Source organism: Rhinatrema bivittatum, chromosome 7 (assembly GCF_901001135.1).
Source record: "Rhinatrema bivittatum chromosome 7, aRhiBiv1.1, whole genome shotgun sequence".
Classification (NCBI taxonomy): Eukaryota; Metazoa; Chordata; class Amphibia; order Gymnophiona; family Rhinatrematidae; genus Rhinatrema; species Rhinatrema bivittatum.
Window position 1 is genome coordinate 190,939,903 of NC_042621.1, and position 17,051 is coordinate 190,956,953.

General features: G+C 42.3%; 1 protein-coding gene across 9 annotated transcripts in view; it reads right to left on the bottom strand.

The window, feature by feature from the left end:
- Nucleotides 1–17,051, bottom strand: part of MYPN (myopalladin) — a 389,049-nt gene that overhangs the window by 34,553 nt on the left and 337,445 nt on the right. For 8 of the 9 annotated variants that reach the window (XM_029609689.1, XM_029609690.1, XM_029609692.1 and 5 more), the window contains one exon: nt 12,392–12,493. The exons of the other annotated variant lie outside the window; for it this stretch is intronic. In XM_029609689.1, the coding sequence (XP_029465549.1) occupies nt 12,392–12,493 (102 nt within the window). The remainder of the gene's footprint in view (nt 1–12,391; nt 12,494–17,051) is intronic. 9 annotated transcript variants of the gene reach the window in all.

A 17,051-nucleotide genomic window follows, 5' to 3' on the forward strand; every position in this document is an offset into this window, starting at 1 on the left:
TCCAAGCTGAACAGCCCTAACCTCTTCAGCCTTTCTTCATAGGGGAGCTGTTCCATCTCCTTTACCATTTTGGTTGCCTTTCTCTGTAGCTTCTCCATCCGGCGACCAGAATTGTACACAGTATTCAAGGCGCAGTCTCACCATGGAGTGATACAGAGGCATTATGACATTTTCCGTTTTATTAACCATTCCCCTTCCTAATAATTCCTAACATTCTGTTTGCTTTTTTGACTGCTGCAGCACACTGAGCGAACGATTTTAAAGTATTATCCACTATGATGCCTAGATCTTTTTCCTGGGTGGTAGTTCCTAATATGGAACCTAACATAGTGTAACTACAGCAAGGTAATTTTTCTCTATATGCAACACCTTGCACTTGTCCACATTAAATTTCATCTGCAATTTGAATGCCCAATCTTTCAGTCTTGCAAGGTCCTCCTGTAATGGATCACAATCCACTTGTGATTTAACTACTCTGAATAATTTTGTATCATCCGCAAAATTGTTAACCTCACTCATCGTATTCCTTTCCAGATCATTTATATATATATATTGAAAAGCACCGGTCCAAGTACAGATCCCTGAGGCACTCCACTGTTTACCCTTTTCCACTGAGAAAATTGACCATTTAACTCTAGTCTCTGTTTCCTGTCTTTTAACCAGTTTGTAATCCAAGAAAGTACATCGCCTCCTATCCCAAACTTTTTAGTTTTCTTAGAAGCCTTTCATGAGGTACTTTGTCAAACGCCTTCTGAAAATCCAAATACACTACATCCACATGTTTATTAACCACTTCAAAAAAATGAAGCAAATTTGTTAGGCAACACTTCCCTTGGGTAAATCCATGTTGACTGTGTTCCATTAAACCATGTCTTTCTATATGCTCTACGATTTTGATCTTTAGAATAGTTTCCACTATTTTTCCCGGCACTGAAGTCAGGCTCACTGGTCTATAGTTACCCAGATCACCCCTGGAGCCCTTTTTAAATATTGGGGTTACATTGGCCACCCTACAGTCTTCAGGTACAATGGATGATTTTAATGATAGATTACAAATTTTAACTACTAGATCACAAATTTCATTTTTTAGTTCCTTCAGTACCCTAGGATGCATACCATCCAGGCCAGGTGATTTGCTACTCTTTAGTTTGTCAATCTGGCCTACTACATCTTCCAGGTTCACAGTGATTTGGTTCAGTTCATCTGACTCATCACCCATTAAAACCATCTCCAGAACTGGTATCTCCCCAACATCCTCATTAGAAAACACGGAAGTAAAGAATTCATTTAGTCTTTCTGCAATGGCCTTATCTTCCCTAAGAGCCCCTTTAACCCCTCGGTCATCTAATGGTCCAACCGACTCCCTCACAGGTTTCTTGCTTCGGACATATTTAAAAAAATGTTTATTATGAGTTTTTGCCTCTATGGCCAACCTCATTTCAAATTCTCTCTTCGCCTGTCTTATGAATGTTTTACACTTAACTTGACAATGCTTATGTTTTATAGGGATGTGAATCGTTTTTAAACGATTAAAATTATCGTCAGATAATTTTAAAATCGTCCAAAATTGTTAGAGTGCACGATACAATACAAATGCCCCCGATTTATCGTCAGGGGCATTTGTATTGTATCGTTAAATAGGGCACGGGAATTATTTGGGGGAGGGCAGGAAAACCGGCACACCAAAACAACCCCTAAACCCACCCCGACCCTTTAAAACCAATTCCTTACCCTCCCCCACCCTCCCGAACCCCCCCAAAATGTTAAGTTACCTGGTGGTCCAGTGGGGGGGGGGGGGGGGTCCCAGTGCGATCTCCTGGTCTCGGGCCATCGGCGCCATTTTGGCTGCCACTAATTAAAATGGCGCCGATGGCCCCGATAAAAAAAAAAACCCACCCGACCCTTTAAATCAACCCCCCACCCTCCCGACCCTATTTTTGTAAGTGAGGCCCGCGCCGCTAAAAAAAAAAAACCCACCCGACCCTTTAAATCAACCCCCCCACCCTCCCGACCCTATTTTTTAAAGTGAGGCCCGCGCCGCTAAAAAAAAAAACCCACCCGACCCTTTAAATCAACCCCCCACCCTCCCGACCCTATTTTTGTAAGTGAGGCCCGCGCCGCTAAAAAAAAAACAACCCACCCGACCCTTTAAATCGACCCCCCACCCTCCCGACCCCTTTTATTTAAGTGAGGCCCGCGCCGCTAAAAAAAACAAACCCCACCCGACCCTTTAAATCGACCCCCCCCTCCCGACCCCCCCAAAACCTTTTAAAATTACCTGGTGGTCCAGGGGGGCCTCGGGGAGAGATCCAGGGGGGCCTCGGGAGAGGAGAGATCCAGGGGGGCCTCGGGAAGAGATTTCCCGTTCCCAGGCATCAGCTGTTCTAAAAATAAAATGGCGCCGATGCACCTTTACCCTTACCATGTGACAGGGTATCCGTGCCATTGGCTGGCCCCTGTCACATGGTAGAAGCACTGGCTGGCCGGCCAATGGCACGGATACCCTGTCACATGGTAAGGGCATGACATATGACATAGTGAGGGCAAAGGTAGCGCCGGCGCCATTTTGAATATTGGCAATACAGCCTGCGTGCAGGAGGTCGTTCCCGGACCCCCGCTGGACTTTTGGCAAGTCTTGTGGGGGTCAGGAGGCCCTCCCAAGCTGGCCAAAAGTCCCTGGGGGTCCAGCGGGGGTCCGGGAGCGATCTCCTGCACTCATGACGTCGGGAGCCAGGAGCCAAAATGGCGCCGGCGCTACCTTTGCCCTGTCATATGATAAGGGCAAAGGGCCACCGGCACCATTTCTATAAACGCAGCCGTGGCCAGAGAGCGGGAGATCGCGCCGGGACCCCCTCCACTGGACCCCAGGTAATTTAAAACATTTTGGGGGGGGTTCAGGAGGGTGGAGGATTTATTTTAAAGGGTCGGGGTGGGTTTTAGGGCTGTTTTGGTGTGCCGGTTTTCCCGCCCTCCCCCTCCGCCGATAAAACGATTTTTTAACCAAAAAAACTAAGACGATCAGATTTCCCCCCCCCCCCCCAGCCAAAATTGATCGTTAAGACGATCGATCACACGATTCACATCCCTAGTAAATATCCTTTTTTCCCCCACATAATTGTCCAGTTAACTTTAGGCTTGCTATTTGGCCCACCAGAGTTAACTGAATAATTTTAGCTGGCCGGTGCTGACTATCCCATCATTTGTCCGGTAAAGTCCCTAACTTTACTGGACAAACACGCTGAATATTGAGCCCTCATTGACTTCCCATGTATCTATCCCTCTGATAGGACTCCAAGCTGGCAATGTTCCTCCAAAGCTCTGCAGTGTTTCTGTGGTTTAGGAAGTAAATTTAAGTTGCCAATGAAAAAGGAGAGTAAAGAAAAGTTATAGTTGCTCTTTCATGGATTCCTCTAAGGATATGCAGAACAAAAATTTTTGTTTTAGTTTATTTTTTCATTTTAGGGAATTTTTTAAATATTTTGCAGGCTTTTTGTGTTTATTTCAGTTCAGTTTATTTCCCAAACAAAAAAGAAAACATTAAAAACTGAAAAAAACACCCAAAAATAAAATGGTCCTCTCCGAGGCCCTCCAGTAGCCTTATGCCCCTCTTGAAAGCCATAGGGTGCAGGCCTACCTGGCTAGACTGATTCAGGCCCAGTTGGAGTCTCTTCAGGCTCCTCTGACCCCTCTCTTGCACCCCCCCCCCCCCAAAAAAAAATTGTCTGGGCTGGGAACCTCCCTGTCCCCTACTTATTCCTTCCATCCTGGAGACGAATGTTGTCACTTTGGCACCAGCCTAAGGACTGCCAGTGACATGTTTAAATAACTGAAATCAGGGCAAGAGCAAGTGGGCATCACTCCTGCCCTATACATTGGCGACCCCATGGAAAGGGAAAGTGGGGGCTGGGGAGTTCCCTGGCCCTGTCAATTTTTTCAGAGGTGGGAGGGGGTGATTGTAGGGGTCTAGGTTAGCCTTGACAGGGCTCAGCACAAAACCTTTTTCAAACTCGCCTTCAATCCTTCAATACAATCCCTTCTAGATTATGGGGTGCTGGCCAGGGCAGACTCTCTTCCTTTGGATCAGGCTGTGAAGCCTAAAATGGGGATCAGCCACCATACTGCTCCTCCAACGCTTCACTCCAAAACTCCAGACAAAAGCCATGTCCCCTGTATCAGTCTGTGGGGATGAAAGATGGGGATCACAAAAAAAATCAAAGTTCCTTGAACAACTAAAAATAGCACCCTACACCTCATGCATATCCTGCATTTATAGTGATCTGCTGATCAATCCAGACAAGCCTCTGTGGAAATGCCTGCAGGAATGGCCTTCAAACTGCAAAAATCCTAGCCTGGGGATCTACTTAGGGACCAACTAAATAGTGGAGACATAAGAACAGAGATAAGATGATCAAGATCGACAAAAATAAATCTATTGCCCTGATAATTCACAAAACACTTAGGGGGTCATTTACTAAAGGTTTTCTCCCATTTTGTGTCTATGGGAAAAATGCTTAGAAAATGACCCCTAAATAGAAACTTAGGGGAAAAAATGGCTCCAACTTCCAAAACCTGCTGTTGTAAAGCTAGAAATCTTTTCCACATATTCTGTGTGCCTTTAGAGAGATCCAGAAAAATCCAAGCAGGCTCTCCCACAAATGGCTCATTACTATCCCTGAGAAAGAACAAAAGAGTCAAATCTCCATCCAAGTCCATAGCAAAAGAAACAACCAGGGTTGCTCTAGTTTTCACATCTTCCAGTGATGACTCAAATAAATCCTTCAAATTGGGAGATGTAGGAGTCAAAACATCCATACCCTCATCCCTAATCATTAAAAGCAGGAACATAAAACACAAAGAATACTTTATAAATTAAAGGGTTATGATGATTGTTGTGTAAGCCCAATTCCATGAGGCACATAAAATAATGAGTGATATTGTTCCTGTATAATAGTGAACAGACTCTCAAATTTATTTAGTGGGTTAAAAATGTACCGCCATGTATATGGTGAAGTGGATGTTACGCGTGCCGGCCACGGCAGACCCGCAGCCCGGCCCCCTCATCTCTCTCAGACGAATCCTGGTTCCTTATCCCTGGTGGCGGTGGGCCGCCAGCTCCGTCCTTGGGCCACCCCTGGTGCCTCAGACTCAGCTGCAGATCCCTGTGCTTCGTGTCAGGCCTCTCCGTGTGGCCCGTGGAGAGATGCCGCCGTCCAGTGCTGCGCCCCTCCCTAGGCGGGGCACCATTGAGTCTTATGAAGGGCCCGCAGTGGGAACTTGGCCGCGGCCCCGGATGATGACGTCAGCAGAATCCCGGTACTTAAGGTCGGGCTCTGCTCCTAAGGATTGCCTTTGCAATAAGTCTCCACGCTTGTCGTGTACTCGTTGCCTCCTGGTGATTCTCCTTTGTTTCTGGTTCCTGATCCTCGCTGACTCCTGTTCCTGGTTTTCTCGTTCCTGCGTTCCTGATTCCTAACCTACACTTGGAATGCCTTCTCGGACATGACCCCTGCTTTGCCTGACCATGCATTGACTCTCTCCAAGTCCGGACCTCTACTTTGCCTGACCATACCATTGACTCTCTCCAAGCCCAGACCTCTGCATTGCCTGACTACACTATTGACTGTCTTCAAACCCAGACCTCTGCATTGCCTGACTACGCTATTGACTCTCTCCAAGCCCGAATATCTACATTGCCTGACCTTGCTATTGATTCTCTCCAAGACCGGACCTCTGCATTTTCTGACTATGCCATTGACGCTCTCCTTGCCCAGACCTCAGCTTTACCTTGCCACTGGTTCTGATTGCCGCTGGCCCTGACTCCAGCTTGCCCTATGACGCTTCTTTAGTCTATGTCCTGGACTTGGCCTACTCAGGCTTCGGCCTGTTCTTCTCGGGCGCCCCCTGTCTGACTTTGGTTCTATTGGTGCCCGGGTCTCGGGACTCCGCCTCCTCCAGAACAGGCTTCTTCATTCCACTTTTGCTGCCTCTGGGCTGACCTCTCGATCCTTCCATCGATGACCTACGGAGGCCCACCTAAGTCCATCCAGCCCCAGCACCCAAAGGCTCAACCTGCGGGGAATGAGGAGTGGTATTGGTGAACCGCCAGCTGGTCTCTGTCCTTCAGCCCACACTGCTTGCCGACAGTGGGGACCCATAGGATCCCTCCTATGGGTAGTGCCAACCCCACCTCAGCTCAAGGGTCCACCTCTGGCACAACAGTGGACACGTATGGAAGCAGTGGGGTAGCTCATTTTCCCTTGACTAGTCAGGGAGAACCTTGATCTTTCTCCCCCTCCATAAAACCGATCCCTGTACTTGTCTATGAGTGCTGACATACGTAGAGTCTCAGAACAGAGTCACACCATTCCCAAATAAATCCAAAAATCTTAACATTATTTCTGGTTCTCATAGTCACTAAGTACAATTTAGTATAGGGTAGATATTTATGTACTGAATACTCAGTGTTCATAGGATGCACAGTCAGAGTAAAACATCCACCACTAAAACCTAGGATTAAGGTACAAATCTCTCAGACTTCACTTGAACAGAATTTAGATCTATACCATCCTCCCTTATTATCACTTACTCCTCTTTCCAACATGGGATCTGGAGCTTGAATCCTCAATTAACCCCAGGAGGCCAGTTTTCCCATTCTCCTGAGCTACTCATAAACTCATGACCTCAGGCATCTTCTCTCTCATCTCTTCACCTTTCCCCTCTCTCCATATTCTGAAACATTGAGCTGGCAACCTTCAATACTTCTCAGGTTGCTCACACCTGACCCCAAGGACTACTTTCAACCTCAGAACAACTCTTTCTTCATTCTGGGCCTCTCCCTTGATCACTGAGCAGAATTCGCCCACTTTCCTCCACACTGCCTTTTTCTGTTGGATTCCCCCTCATCTTAGTACACCCCTTCCTCTCCTCCTTAAGGTTCTCTCTTCCATGAGCCTCACTAAATTACTCTTTTCCTTGGGAGAAGGAATTGCCTTTCTTTCTATTCCTCTTCCTTGCCCAGTTCCTTAAGAAAAGAATCACCATCACCCCATTCCATGGCCTTGGACCCTTATCTTGAGGGGAAAATCCCCTGTAGGGTGCATGCTATACAGGAGGGGGTTCCTGGGGACCTCCTCCAGTACCTCCTCTACATCCTAGAGGTTCCTCTCTTCCCCAGCTCCAACTTAGAAAGGATCACTTCCTACATGAAGAGACCAAGATAGCCACCGATTGAGTAGCAGAGAGAAGTCGTCTCTCTCTAACTTGCTTTTCTTTTTTGAATTCCTGTGGCCTATTACTTATGAATTATGCCTCATATGAAACGTAAGGCAAAAGTTAAGGAATTCTCGCAGCCTGTGGCCTCATCTGAATTGATACAGCAGAGGATTGAGCGATTTCTTTTTTCTATGCTAGAACTGGGAAGTGAGGCCACTGTGGGGAATGGAGCGGAGCAAACCCATGCCCTCCTGGCCAATGAAATTTCATTAAGCCCCGGTGCACCTAGAATGCCGACCCCCTCCATCTGGAATACCTGCGGTATGTGAGAATTCTTCAACGTCTACTCCTCTTCAAGAGAGGGGAAGGTCTAATTATCCTAATATAGGGCAAACGCCGTTTTCTGACTCTGTACCTATGGCAAACCCGGTGGGGTTGGAAACTTTTGATACTTCAACGAAGAATCAAGCAACAACGTTAAGAGCAATACAAGAGGGGTCCAATGGCTTTAACATCCTGCAGAGTGAAGGAGGTGAGGTTACAGAAATCCCGAGTATCCAATTTAAAATAAGAAAACCAGCAATAATAACATTGGATTGCATTTAGGAAGTCTTAGCCTCGTTGGGAACCGCTATTTTTTCAATTACTCAAATTACTTCTGACACAAATAAATGAATATCAGCTATGGAAAGTTTGATTACTATGCAAGATTTAAAGATTCAAGCTTTGGAAACTAAGTTTTCTTCATATGAAAAAGTACAGCAAGGTTTGGTACATTCTGAGATAATTGCTTCTAAGAAAATTGAGAATATACAGGTCGATACAGTAAAGTGTGCTCCGTCGGAGCGCACTGTCAGCCTGCTCTGGATGCGTGTTTTCCCTTACCCCTTATTCAGTAAGGGGAGGAAAACACACGGCCCACCCGCGGCACCTAATAGTGCCCTCAACATGCAAATGCATGTTGATGGCCCTATTAGGTATGCGCGCGCGATTCAGTAAGTAAAATGTGCAGCCAAGCCGCACATTTTACTCTAAGAAATTAGCGCCGACCTTTGGGTCGGCGCTAATTTCTTCTGGCGCCAGGAAAGTGCACAGAAAAGCAGTAAAAACTGCTTTTCTGTGCACCCTCCGACTTAATATCATGGCGATATTAAGTCGGAGGTCCCCAAAAGTAAAAAAAAGTAAAAAAAAAATAATAATAAATTTGAATTCGGCCCGCGGCTGTCGGGCCGAAAACCGGACGCTCAATTTTGCCGGCGTCCGGTTTCCGAGCCCGTGGCTGTCAGCGGGCTCGAGAACCGACGCCGGCAAAATTGAGCGTCGGCTGTCAAACCCGCTGACAGCCGCCGCTCCTGACAAAAAGGAGGCGCTAGGGACGCGCTAGTGTCCCTAGAGCCTCCTTTTCCCCGTTTTTCCCGCGTCACCTCATTTAAATACTGAATCGCCCGCACCGGCGAGGGGCCGGTGCACGCGCCGGGAGAGCGGGCGTTCATCCGCTCTCCCGCGGTCTTACAGTATCGACCTGATAGAAAATATAATAAGAAGCTTGAATTTAAGGGTTCTCAACTTCCCGGTGCTTAAATCTATATCACCAATTGATTTCTTTAAAAGTTATATTGCGAAAGTTTTGAAGATCCCAGCTGATGCAATGCCTCTTATAACGAAAGCTTACTATTTACCACCAAAGGAGATAGAAGCTTCAGGAGCAGCGACTCAGGAGCAATATAACATGGATATCTCTGATTTATTGGAACTTTCTCAAGAGACTGAGATTTCTCAAAGGGGAACTTTGTTAATTTCTTTTGCCTTTATGAGTGAAAGGAACACGGTATTAAGTTTTTTCATGCGAAATAGGAATATTACCTTCTATGGAAAGCACATCTGGATTTATCCAGATGTGACAAGAGTAACACAAGAACGACAAAGGAAATTTCTGTCTATGAGATCTGAAGTTCTTACTCACGGAGGGCAAGTTTTGCTATGCTATCCATGTAAATGTCTAGTGAAACATCTTGGGGCTAATTATGTATTTTTTTGAACCATCCCAGTTAAGGGTCTTTCTGGACACTCACTCCTAATTGGTCACTCATGCAGTCTTGGTAATAAGAAGAGACGTAGGTCTGCTCTCAAATTATTCTTTTCTTGTAATTTCCTGATATGATTCGCTCTTTTACTGTTCTTGGTCTCCCCCAAAATACTTCATTATTTAAGGAATGCTGATAATAATAATATTATATATCATGTGGCAATTGCTTAAAACTTTATTTTTGTGACATTCCTATTACTGGTACAAGTTATCTTGTGTTTATTGTAAATGCAATTAAAAATAAAATTATAAAAAAAAAGAAAGGATCACTTCCATCAAATGGACCCAGAATTTATACCCACCTAGGTCAACAATAAAATCATCCCATTAACTCAAATCAAACCCCATGAAATTTCACTTAACACATCTCCATAATCCACAATATAAAGCATAGCTGTACATTATACCAATGGTCACATGGTAGAAATGAAGGTCCAATAAACACAATACCTCAGGCAATAGAAAACTCTTGGGTCTCCCCCACCCAAAATATTTTGTACTACTCGAATGTAAGTGGGCACAAATTTGGGGGTCTTCCCACAGGTGAAAAACAACAACAATGCCCATTAGGATCTACTGCTTATTAATAATTCAGAATGGAATGTGTTTATTTTTAGGAATTAAGGTTCAAATTTAAAGACTAAGAGGTCAATTCTCAAAAGCTGCTGTGCATGGTGAATTAACTGACTCTTAAAAATTCACCTCCGGGAATGCCCATTTTTTGGGCAGAAACATTTAGCAACTTAATTAAAATAGGTGATAAATATAAAATATGGCCATTCTGTAGGGTGACATTTTAACTGTGCAGGATTGAGTCAGACAAGTCCTTCCTTTGCCACCTAGATCTGCTGAAAATCAGCCCCTAAAGCAAAAGGAGGTCAAAAAAGTGGAAAAAGCCTGGAAGTCAGTTTACTTGCACTAATTTACAATAACTCTCTTTTTTGTTCAAGGATTTAAATTCCTGATGCTTTCCCAAAACCAAACTACAAAAGCAATGTGCGACTTTTGTCAGATCCTTAAATGAAGCACTTTTAGCACAAAGTTTTGCTTTCACAATTTTTTTCCCTTCCAGATGTTGCAGAAAATGACATCCATGGACACTATTTCCAAATGTTTTTAAATAAGTTGACTTACAGATTTTTTGTACATTATTTTTCTGAAACTTAAATATGACCCCCAAAAGGCCCATGGAACTTAAATTGAGCCACATCTACTTATGGACTTTGTATTAGATCAGACTAGCCTTGGACCAGCACTGAGACCTTAGCATGAGATCAAAGTGCAAACACATTATGCCAACATTAGTGATCGACAGTAGGAGTAAAACATGTTAGGATATTTTACTGCTGTTCCTCCAGTATTTTATGGTTTAACTCAACCAGAAGTCATTGTTTCTAATAGGAAGAATCATTTCCAGATAACAGAACTCAATGTGATATGTCACAAAATAATGTATAATGTATTAAATTATCAATGCATGTTTGGCAAATCAAGTATTGGTCTCCTTAAATTCAGTAAAGAATCAATCTGGAGTTGCTCCCAGGCAATGTCAGAATAATTCTGTTTTCTTTTAATTCCTTCCTATCCAATGCCAAATGCTTAATATTTAGAAACAGTGCTGGAGTAATGAACCTTTTTTTTTCTGTCGCTGATTTAAAAATGTACAGTATCAAGTATTATTTCACATTCAGTTTAATGCATGAAAATAATTAACAAACAAAAAGGTAACATAAAATGATATCTTTCTATTGGGCTAACCTAATACATTTCGTGACTAGATTTTGGAAGCTGACTCCTCAGGTCTGAAACAGAATAAGCAAAAGATGACATTGCCAGAAAACACAAACAAATCACACAGTGAAGGGGAAGAGGAAGAGTGAAGGGGTAAGGGCGGATGTGTCAGAGTGAAACGGAGGTGACCAAATCTTTTTAAGTGAGTTGAAAGAATTTAACAGAGACTTGGGGTTTTTTTTTAACATACTACCAGACCTAAAATCTTACTGCTTCTCTGTTACCTTTCTATCACTCTAACACACCAATCTCTCCTCCCCCACACCTATACCGGCCTTCCTTGTTCCCCTTCATTTTATGTTTCATTTGCATTTTCTGGCAATGTCATCTTTTGTTCATTCTGTTTTGGCCCTGAAGAAGGGAGTGGCAGCTCATGAAAGCTCATCAATAACAGTATTAAATTACTCCAATATAAAAGTATCACTTTATATTGTTTTGTTTGTTAATCCTCATTTCATTTCATTTCTTTAAAGCCCCCAAAAAGTATAATTTGGGAGTTTGATGTACTGCAGTGTACTATCTCCTGATTATATGAACAGAACTGTCAAAAATAGGGTGTAATGATGTTTTATCACTGAAGTATTCGCATGGAAATAGGTGACCAATGATTATTTTTACAGACTGTATTGATTGAATCTCCCCTGGTACAAAACCACAGAGATCCCATGATGCTTTTCCTGATAGTCAGAACTGCCACTATGGCCATCGGAGGCCACAAGCTTTATTTCAGCATTGAAGCTTACTGAGATCTTCACATAGCTCTCTTCTCTTGCTGATAATGGCAACAGGGTCTCCATACATACTATAGGCTGCGGAAAAAAATGTAGTGTCTGCAACCAGTCAGATGCCACATCAGATGCTAAGAAGATTACAGAAAAGTATTTCCAGCGTTGATAAATCAGCTCTGATGTGCTGCTTATAAATAATTCTTACCTGAACACTTTTCAATGCTTTCCTTAAATTGCTATATTAATTTCTATTTATCAAAAAAAGTCTAATTTGGTTAGACAAGTAATAGAGCACTAGGTTTCCAATTAAATATGTAGAAATGGCAGAACAGAAGGTTTTAAGATACAAATAGTTGAGTTTCACAATCCAAGCATGAACAATTAGAAGCTGTTAGTATAACTCAGCAAATGTGGTTATAGTTATATTTATTTGGAAAAGCTGATGGATTATTTTCACTAGAAATTATTCTTTTTCACGATAAAAAGTTAGTTGAGGCAAAAGGTAGAAAAAGCCTGAAAATAAGAAGTTGAGGCAGGACTGGTGAGTAATGGAGGCCATAGGTCAGTATTGTACCTGAGAAGGAGGAGTATCATGAATTGTTTCATTGATGAAGACTGAGGAAGCTTTGTTTGGTCCCTGATGTCTGCGGGCCAATTTTTCCTCATCTGTTGTTTTCTAACAGAGGAAGTAATGTTGTTAAGAAAATATTATAATGCCATTCACAGGCATAATTCTATTGAATTAGCCTTCAGAGGACTGTACTCTAGAAAAAAGCATTAGCTTTGGTAGATCAGCTTTTAGTTTCTGGCAGGTTAAGAGAAGATTCCAGACTGAGAGAATTTTAAATAAATAGCTAAAATACTCAGACCTGCTTTGGGTAGTCAGCTGCTGTACCCACTACCGAATGGTAATGTAAGAGTAATAGTTCAACATTCATATTAGACATTTCATATTTTTAATCTAATATGCTTAACTCTTACTCTTTTTGGACTCATGCTATTCTGTCTATAAGTAATTTTCAAGTTGAAAAGACAACAAATATTTTAAGAGATAACCACATAATCATCATCCCTTACAAAAAAGCAGAGGAATTTAAAGGCTAATTCAAAGCAATATCTTCATTGTTAGTGACCTTGAATCAGTGGCCTGAAATATAAAATGAAGGTTTCTCTGAAATATTTAAATTTAAAAAGGTCAGAAAAACACAACCTAAAATCCCACTCATAATGTATTTCGTGGTGTGTGTGTGTGGAGCCTGTTAAGTAGATCCAACCCTACATCACATAGAGGTGATCTGAAAAAAACTGAAATACAAAGGAATATGTCCCTAATTGTATTGTAGTTTTCTGGCCCATCTTCCAATGATTATGCTATATCTGAATCTGGACATGTTATGAATTTGTGCCTTACTTAGTTGAGTTGCTAATTATTTTAGACGAGTTTTAATTTATTTTGTGCACATATGTATGATGAATTACAGTTGGAAAATGTATTGGCTTGAGAAAAAGCCACGTGCTGTCTGTCGCCTTCTTGTTATAATAGCAGCAGAAAAGATCCACAGTTTGGGCTATCTTTTCCTGAGTTATGGACTATAAGACAAAGGATATCTTAATGGTGTCCTCCTCTAACTCACAACTTTCTTACTTTTTCTTATGTTTAATTTGAGAGCCCTTCACTGTGATTCTCAATGTTCAATCTCCAAAACAGATTTTTGCTTAGTGTTTTTTTGTATCAACAATTATCCTTATTCACGCCCCAAATCACTCACTACTTGGATCCCCTTTCTCTCTATGTATGAATTAACAAATCTGAAAAAAAATGTTATTGCATTTAGTTTATGAAATTCATTTGAGAGAATTGATATACTTCAAGTTTAGATTGGATCATATAGCCCTAGATTCATCAAAATGCTATAAATATAGCAGAAATAGCACCCGCAATGAAAAAGGGGGCATGGTTAGGCTAATTTCCCTGCTACCACATTACATAGGTAATTTCCACAATGCATGATACACTTATCACACCTGCACTATTTTTCACATCTAGCTTGATGCACTCTCTACCTAGCTGCAATCAAGCTGAGTAGAGAGTACATTGTACACATCAACTCCTCTTTTACTTTTCATCACTCCAAATAACAGAAAATCTTCACTGATGTCAACTTTGCAATTCGTACCTCTGACTGTGTTTGTAAAACTGCTCCCCAAAACCTACCCCACCTCCACAAACCTCATCCCGAGTTAATAGAGCCCCCTCTTACAGTGGTATAAATAGAGTGACATGCTGGTCTCTGTCTCTCTCTCCCTTCCCCTCCCCACTGCTATTACCACAAGCATTAGGGCCTTAACACGAAATGATAAATGACCCTGATAATTTGATACTCCCCCATAGATGCTACACTTCAGGGTGGCCTATAACCTGCAACCTAATTCCTCTAATATACTAATTTTAAGCTCCATCTCTAATGAGCAATCAATTTAGAGGAGTTAAATTGAATTATCTATCATAGTTTAGCTATAATGAATTAGATTAGGCCTAGATACAATTATATGGTATAATTCAATGAAGGGATAATGTTATAAACCAAGCTCTTTTTAGTGGGATATTTACCAATCAGTGCAGCTTGCTAAGGACTTAGATGTGAAAAGTGCCTTGGGGTGAAAAAGTAACTCTTAAAAAGAATGGACTTTTTATGAAAGCAATGTACAACAATACATTTTTTTATTTGATCTGTTTTTCATCATCCCTCTTTTTTTTTTTTTTTACTGCCTCACCTAGACATAGTGTTGTTGATTTATTTCTAAGATATAATTTATCTTTTTTTTTTTTGGGGGGGGGGGGGTCTAAATTCTCATGTATTTGTTGAGAAATACAGTAACCATATTGTGTGTCCAATGAACCTGTAGACTTTAGGTAGATCAAGTATAATCAGACCTACATCAGTTAATCCTTTTTTGATTTAACCAGATGTGTGAGTACAGTACAACTGGTACAGTATAATATTTATTTAACTTTCTTCAAAAACCAATTTTGAATCAGTTTTCAATACAGTTTGTGGGTAATGAGAATTAATTTAATAGTTTAACTGTCTTAATCTGGTTTCCCATCTCATTGGGAGAGTTAAGTGAGAATTGCATGTGACTGAAAGTTAATAAGTATACAACCTTGTCTGTTTTATTCAAATGTTTTATAATTTGAAGGGAATTTTAGTGTCCGTAACAAAGATCTTGCTGTTTCTCACTTTTTGCATATATTGGATGCTCTTAGGGTTATCCAGATCCAGAACATAATGACTGGCATAAACTGTGGGAAAAGAAGGGGAGGCATGAATACACTTAACTTGGACTTTGAGGGTTTTTTTTCCTCAATGGATATTACTCACAGATATTTGAGACAATAGGGGGAAATAAATAAAAAGAGGTTATATATATTGCATCTGCTTCTATGGATAACAGTTACATAAGTATCACTTTAAAAAAAGGGTTCATAGAATTGTGGCACATTAAATTAATTAACCTAGAAAAAAATGCACTCTCATGCCCTATAGAGGTAGTCCTGATTAAGAAAAAGTTTCTTTTCTTTATGTGTGGAGTATGCAGGAGAAAACCCCAGAACACCTTAAAGGTCTGACTCCAGAGATTTAGTCTTGTTTACCTTAACCTCTATATCATTATGGAATTCTGGTCCAAGCCAGTTCCCTAGAAAAAAGGAATAACTAGCCAGGGCTGGGAGTGAAGATGAAGCCCCAGGGATGAGAAGGAAGCCTAGGGAAGGCCAATACTGCTGACCTGTAAATTACATTGCTGTTTTTCTTGTTTAAGAACTGCTAAGGTAAGCAGAACTGTTTTGTTTTGTTTATTAATAAACATTTAAGAAAAACAAGCCGGTGTCCAGCCTGGCTCTATTCTCTGGCCTGCTATAGACTGCTCATTGTGCTACAATGAGGTAACATTTTAGAAATGTCTATGTAGATAATTGTGCCTGATTCGCAAGTCATTCCCTGAAAGGATTTCAATACTATCCCAGAATGAATGATAAATTTCATATACTTGCTACACAATTTGGAAATGCCGGAAGGAGTGGAGAGAATGAGACGGGATTTAAGGAAGCTGAAAGACTGGTTGAAGATATGGCAACTGAGTTTCAATGCAATGAAGTGCAGAGTCATGCATATGGGGTGTGCAAATTTGAAAGAAATGTATTCAATGGGGGGTGAAGGGCTGATATGCAGGGAGCAGGAGAGAGACCTTGGGGTGATAGTGTCTAATGATCTGAAGTCGGCGAAACAATGTGATAAGATGATAGCTAAAGCCAGAAGAATGCTGGGCTACATAGAGAGAGGAATATCAAGTAAGAAAAGGGAAGTGATTATCCTCTTGTACAGGTCCTTGGTGAGGCCTCACCTGGAGTACTGTGCTCAGTTCTGGAGACCGTATCTCCGAAGGGACAGAGACAGGATGGAGGCGGTCCAGAGAAGGGCGACCAAAAAGGTGGAGGGTCTTCATTGAATGACTTATGAGGAGAGATTGAAGAATCTAAATATGTATACCCTGGAGGAAAGGAGTCTTCAGGGGTGATATGATACAGACTTTCAGATACTTGAAAGGTTTTAATGATCCAAAGTCAACGACAAACCTTTTCCGTTGGAAAAAAATCAACAGAACCAGGGGTCATGATTTAAAATGCCAAGGAGGAAGACTCAGAACCAATGTCAGGAAATATTTCTTCATGGAGAGGGTGGTGGATGCCTGGAACACCCTTCCGGAGGAAGTGGTGAAGACCAAAACTGTGAAGGATTTCAAAGGAGTGTGGGATAAACACGGTGGATCCATAAAGTCTTGAGGATGTGAATGAAGAGAAGAGCAGGGCCGGTGCAAGGGGATTCGGCACCCTAGGAACCTTCAGCCTTGCACCGCCCACCCCCCCAATCGTGCTGCCACCAGCCCGCTCCTGGTCACAGTCCGACTCTAGGGGCAGGGACCACATGCTGCCACTACCCCATCCTCCCAACCTCCCCCTCCACCCCATAAAACCCTCACAAAACACCTGGTCCAGCGGGGACCCCGGGAGTGATCTGCCGCTCCTGGGTCATTGGCTGCCACTAACCAAAATGGCGCCGGTGGCCTTCAGCCTCTACCATGTGACAGGGGCTACCGGTGCCAATGGTTGGGCCCTGTCACATGGTAGGAGCTAAAGGCCACTGGCGCCATTTTGGTTAGTGGCAGTCGAGGCT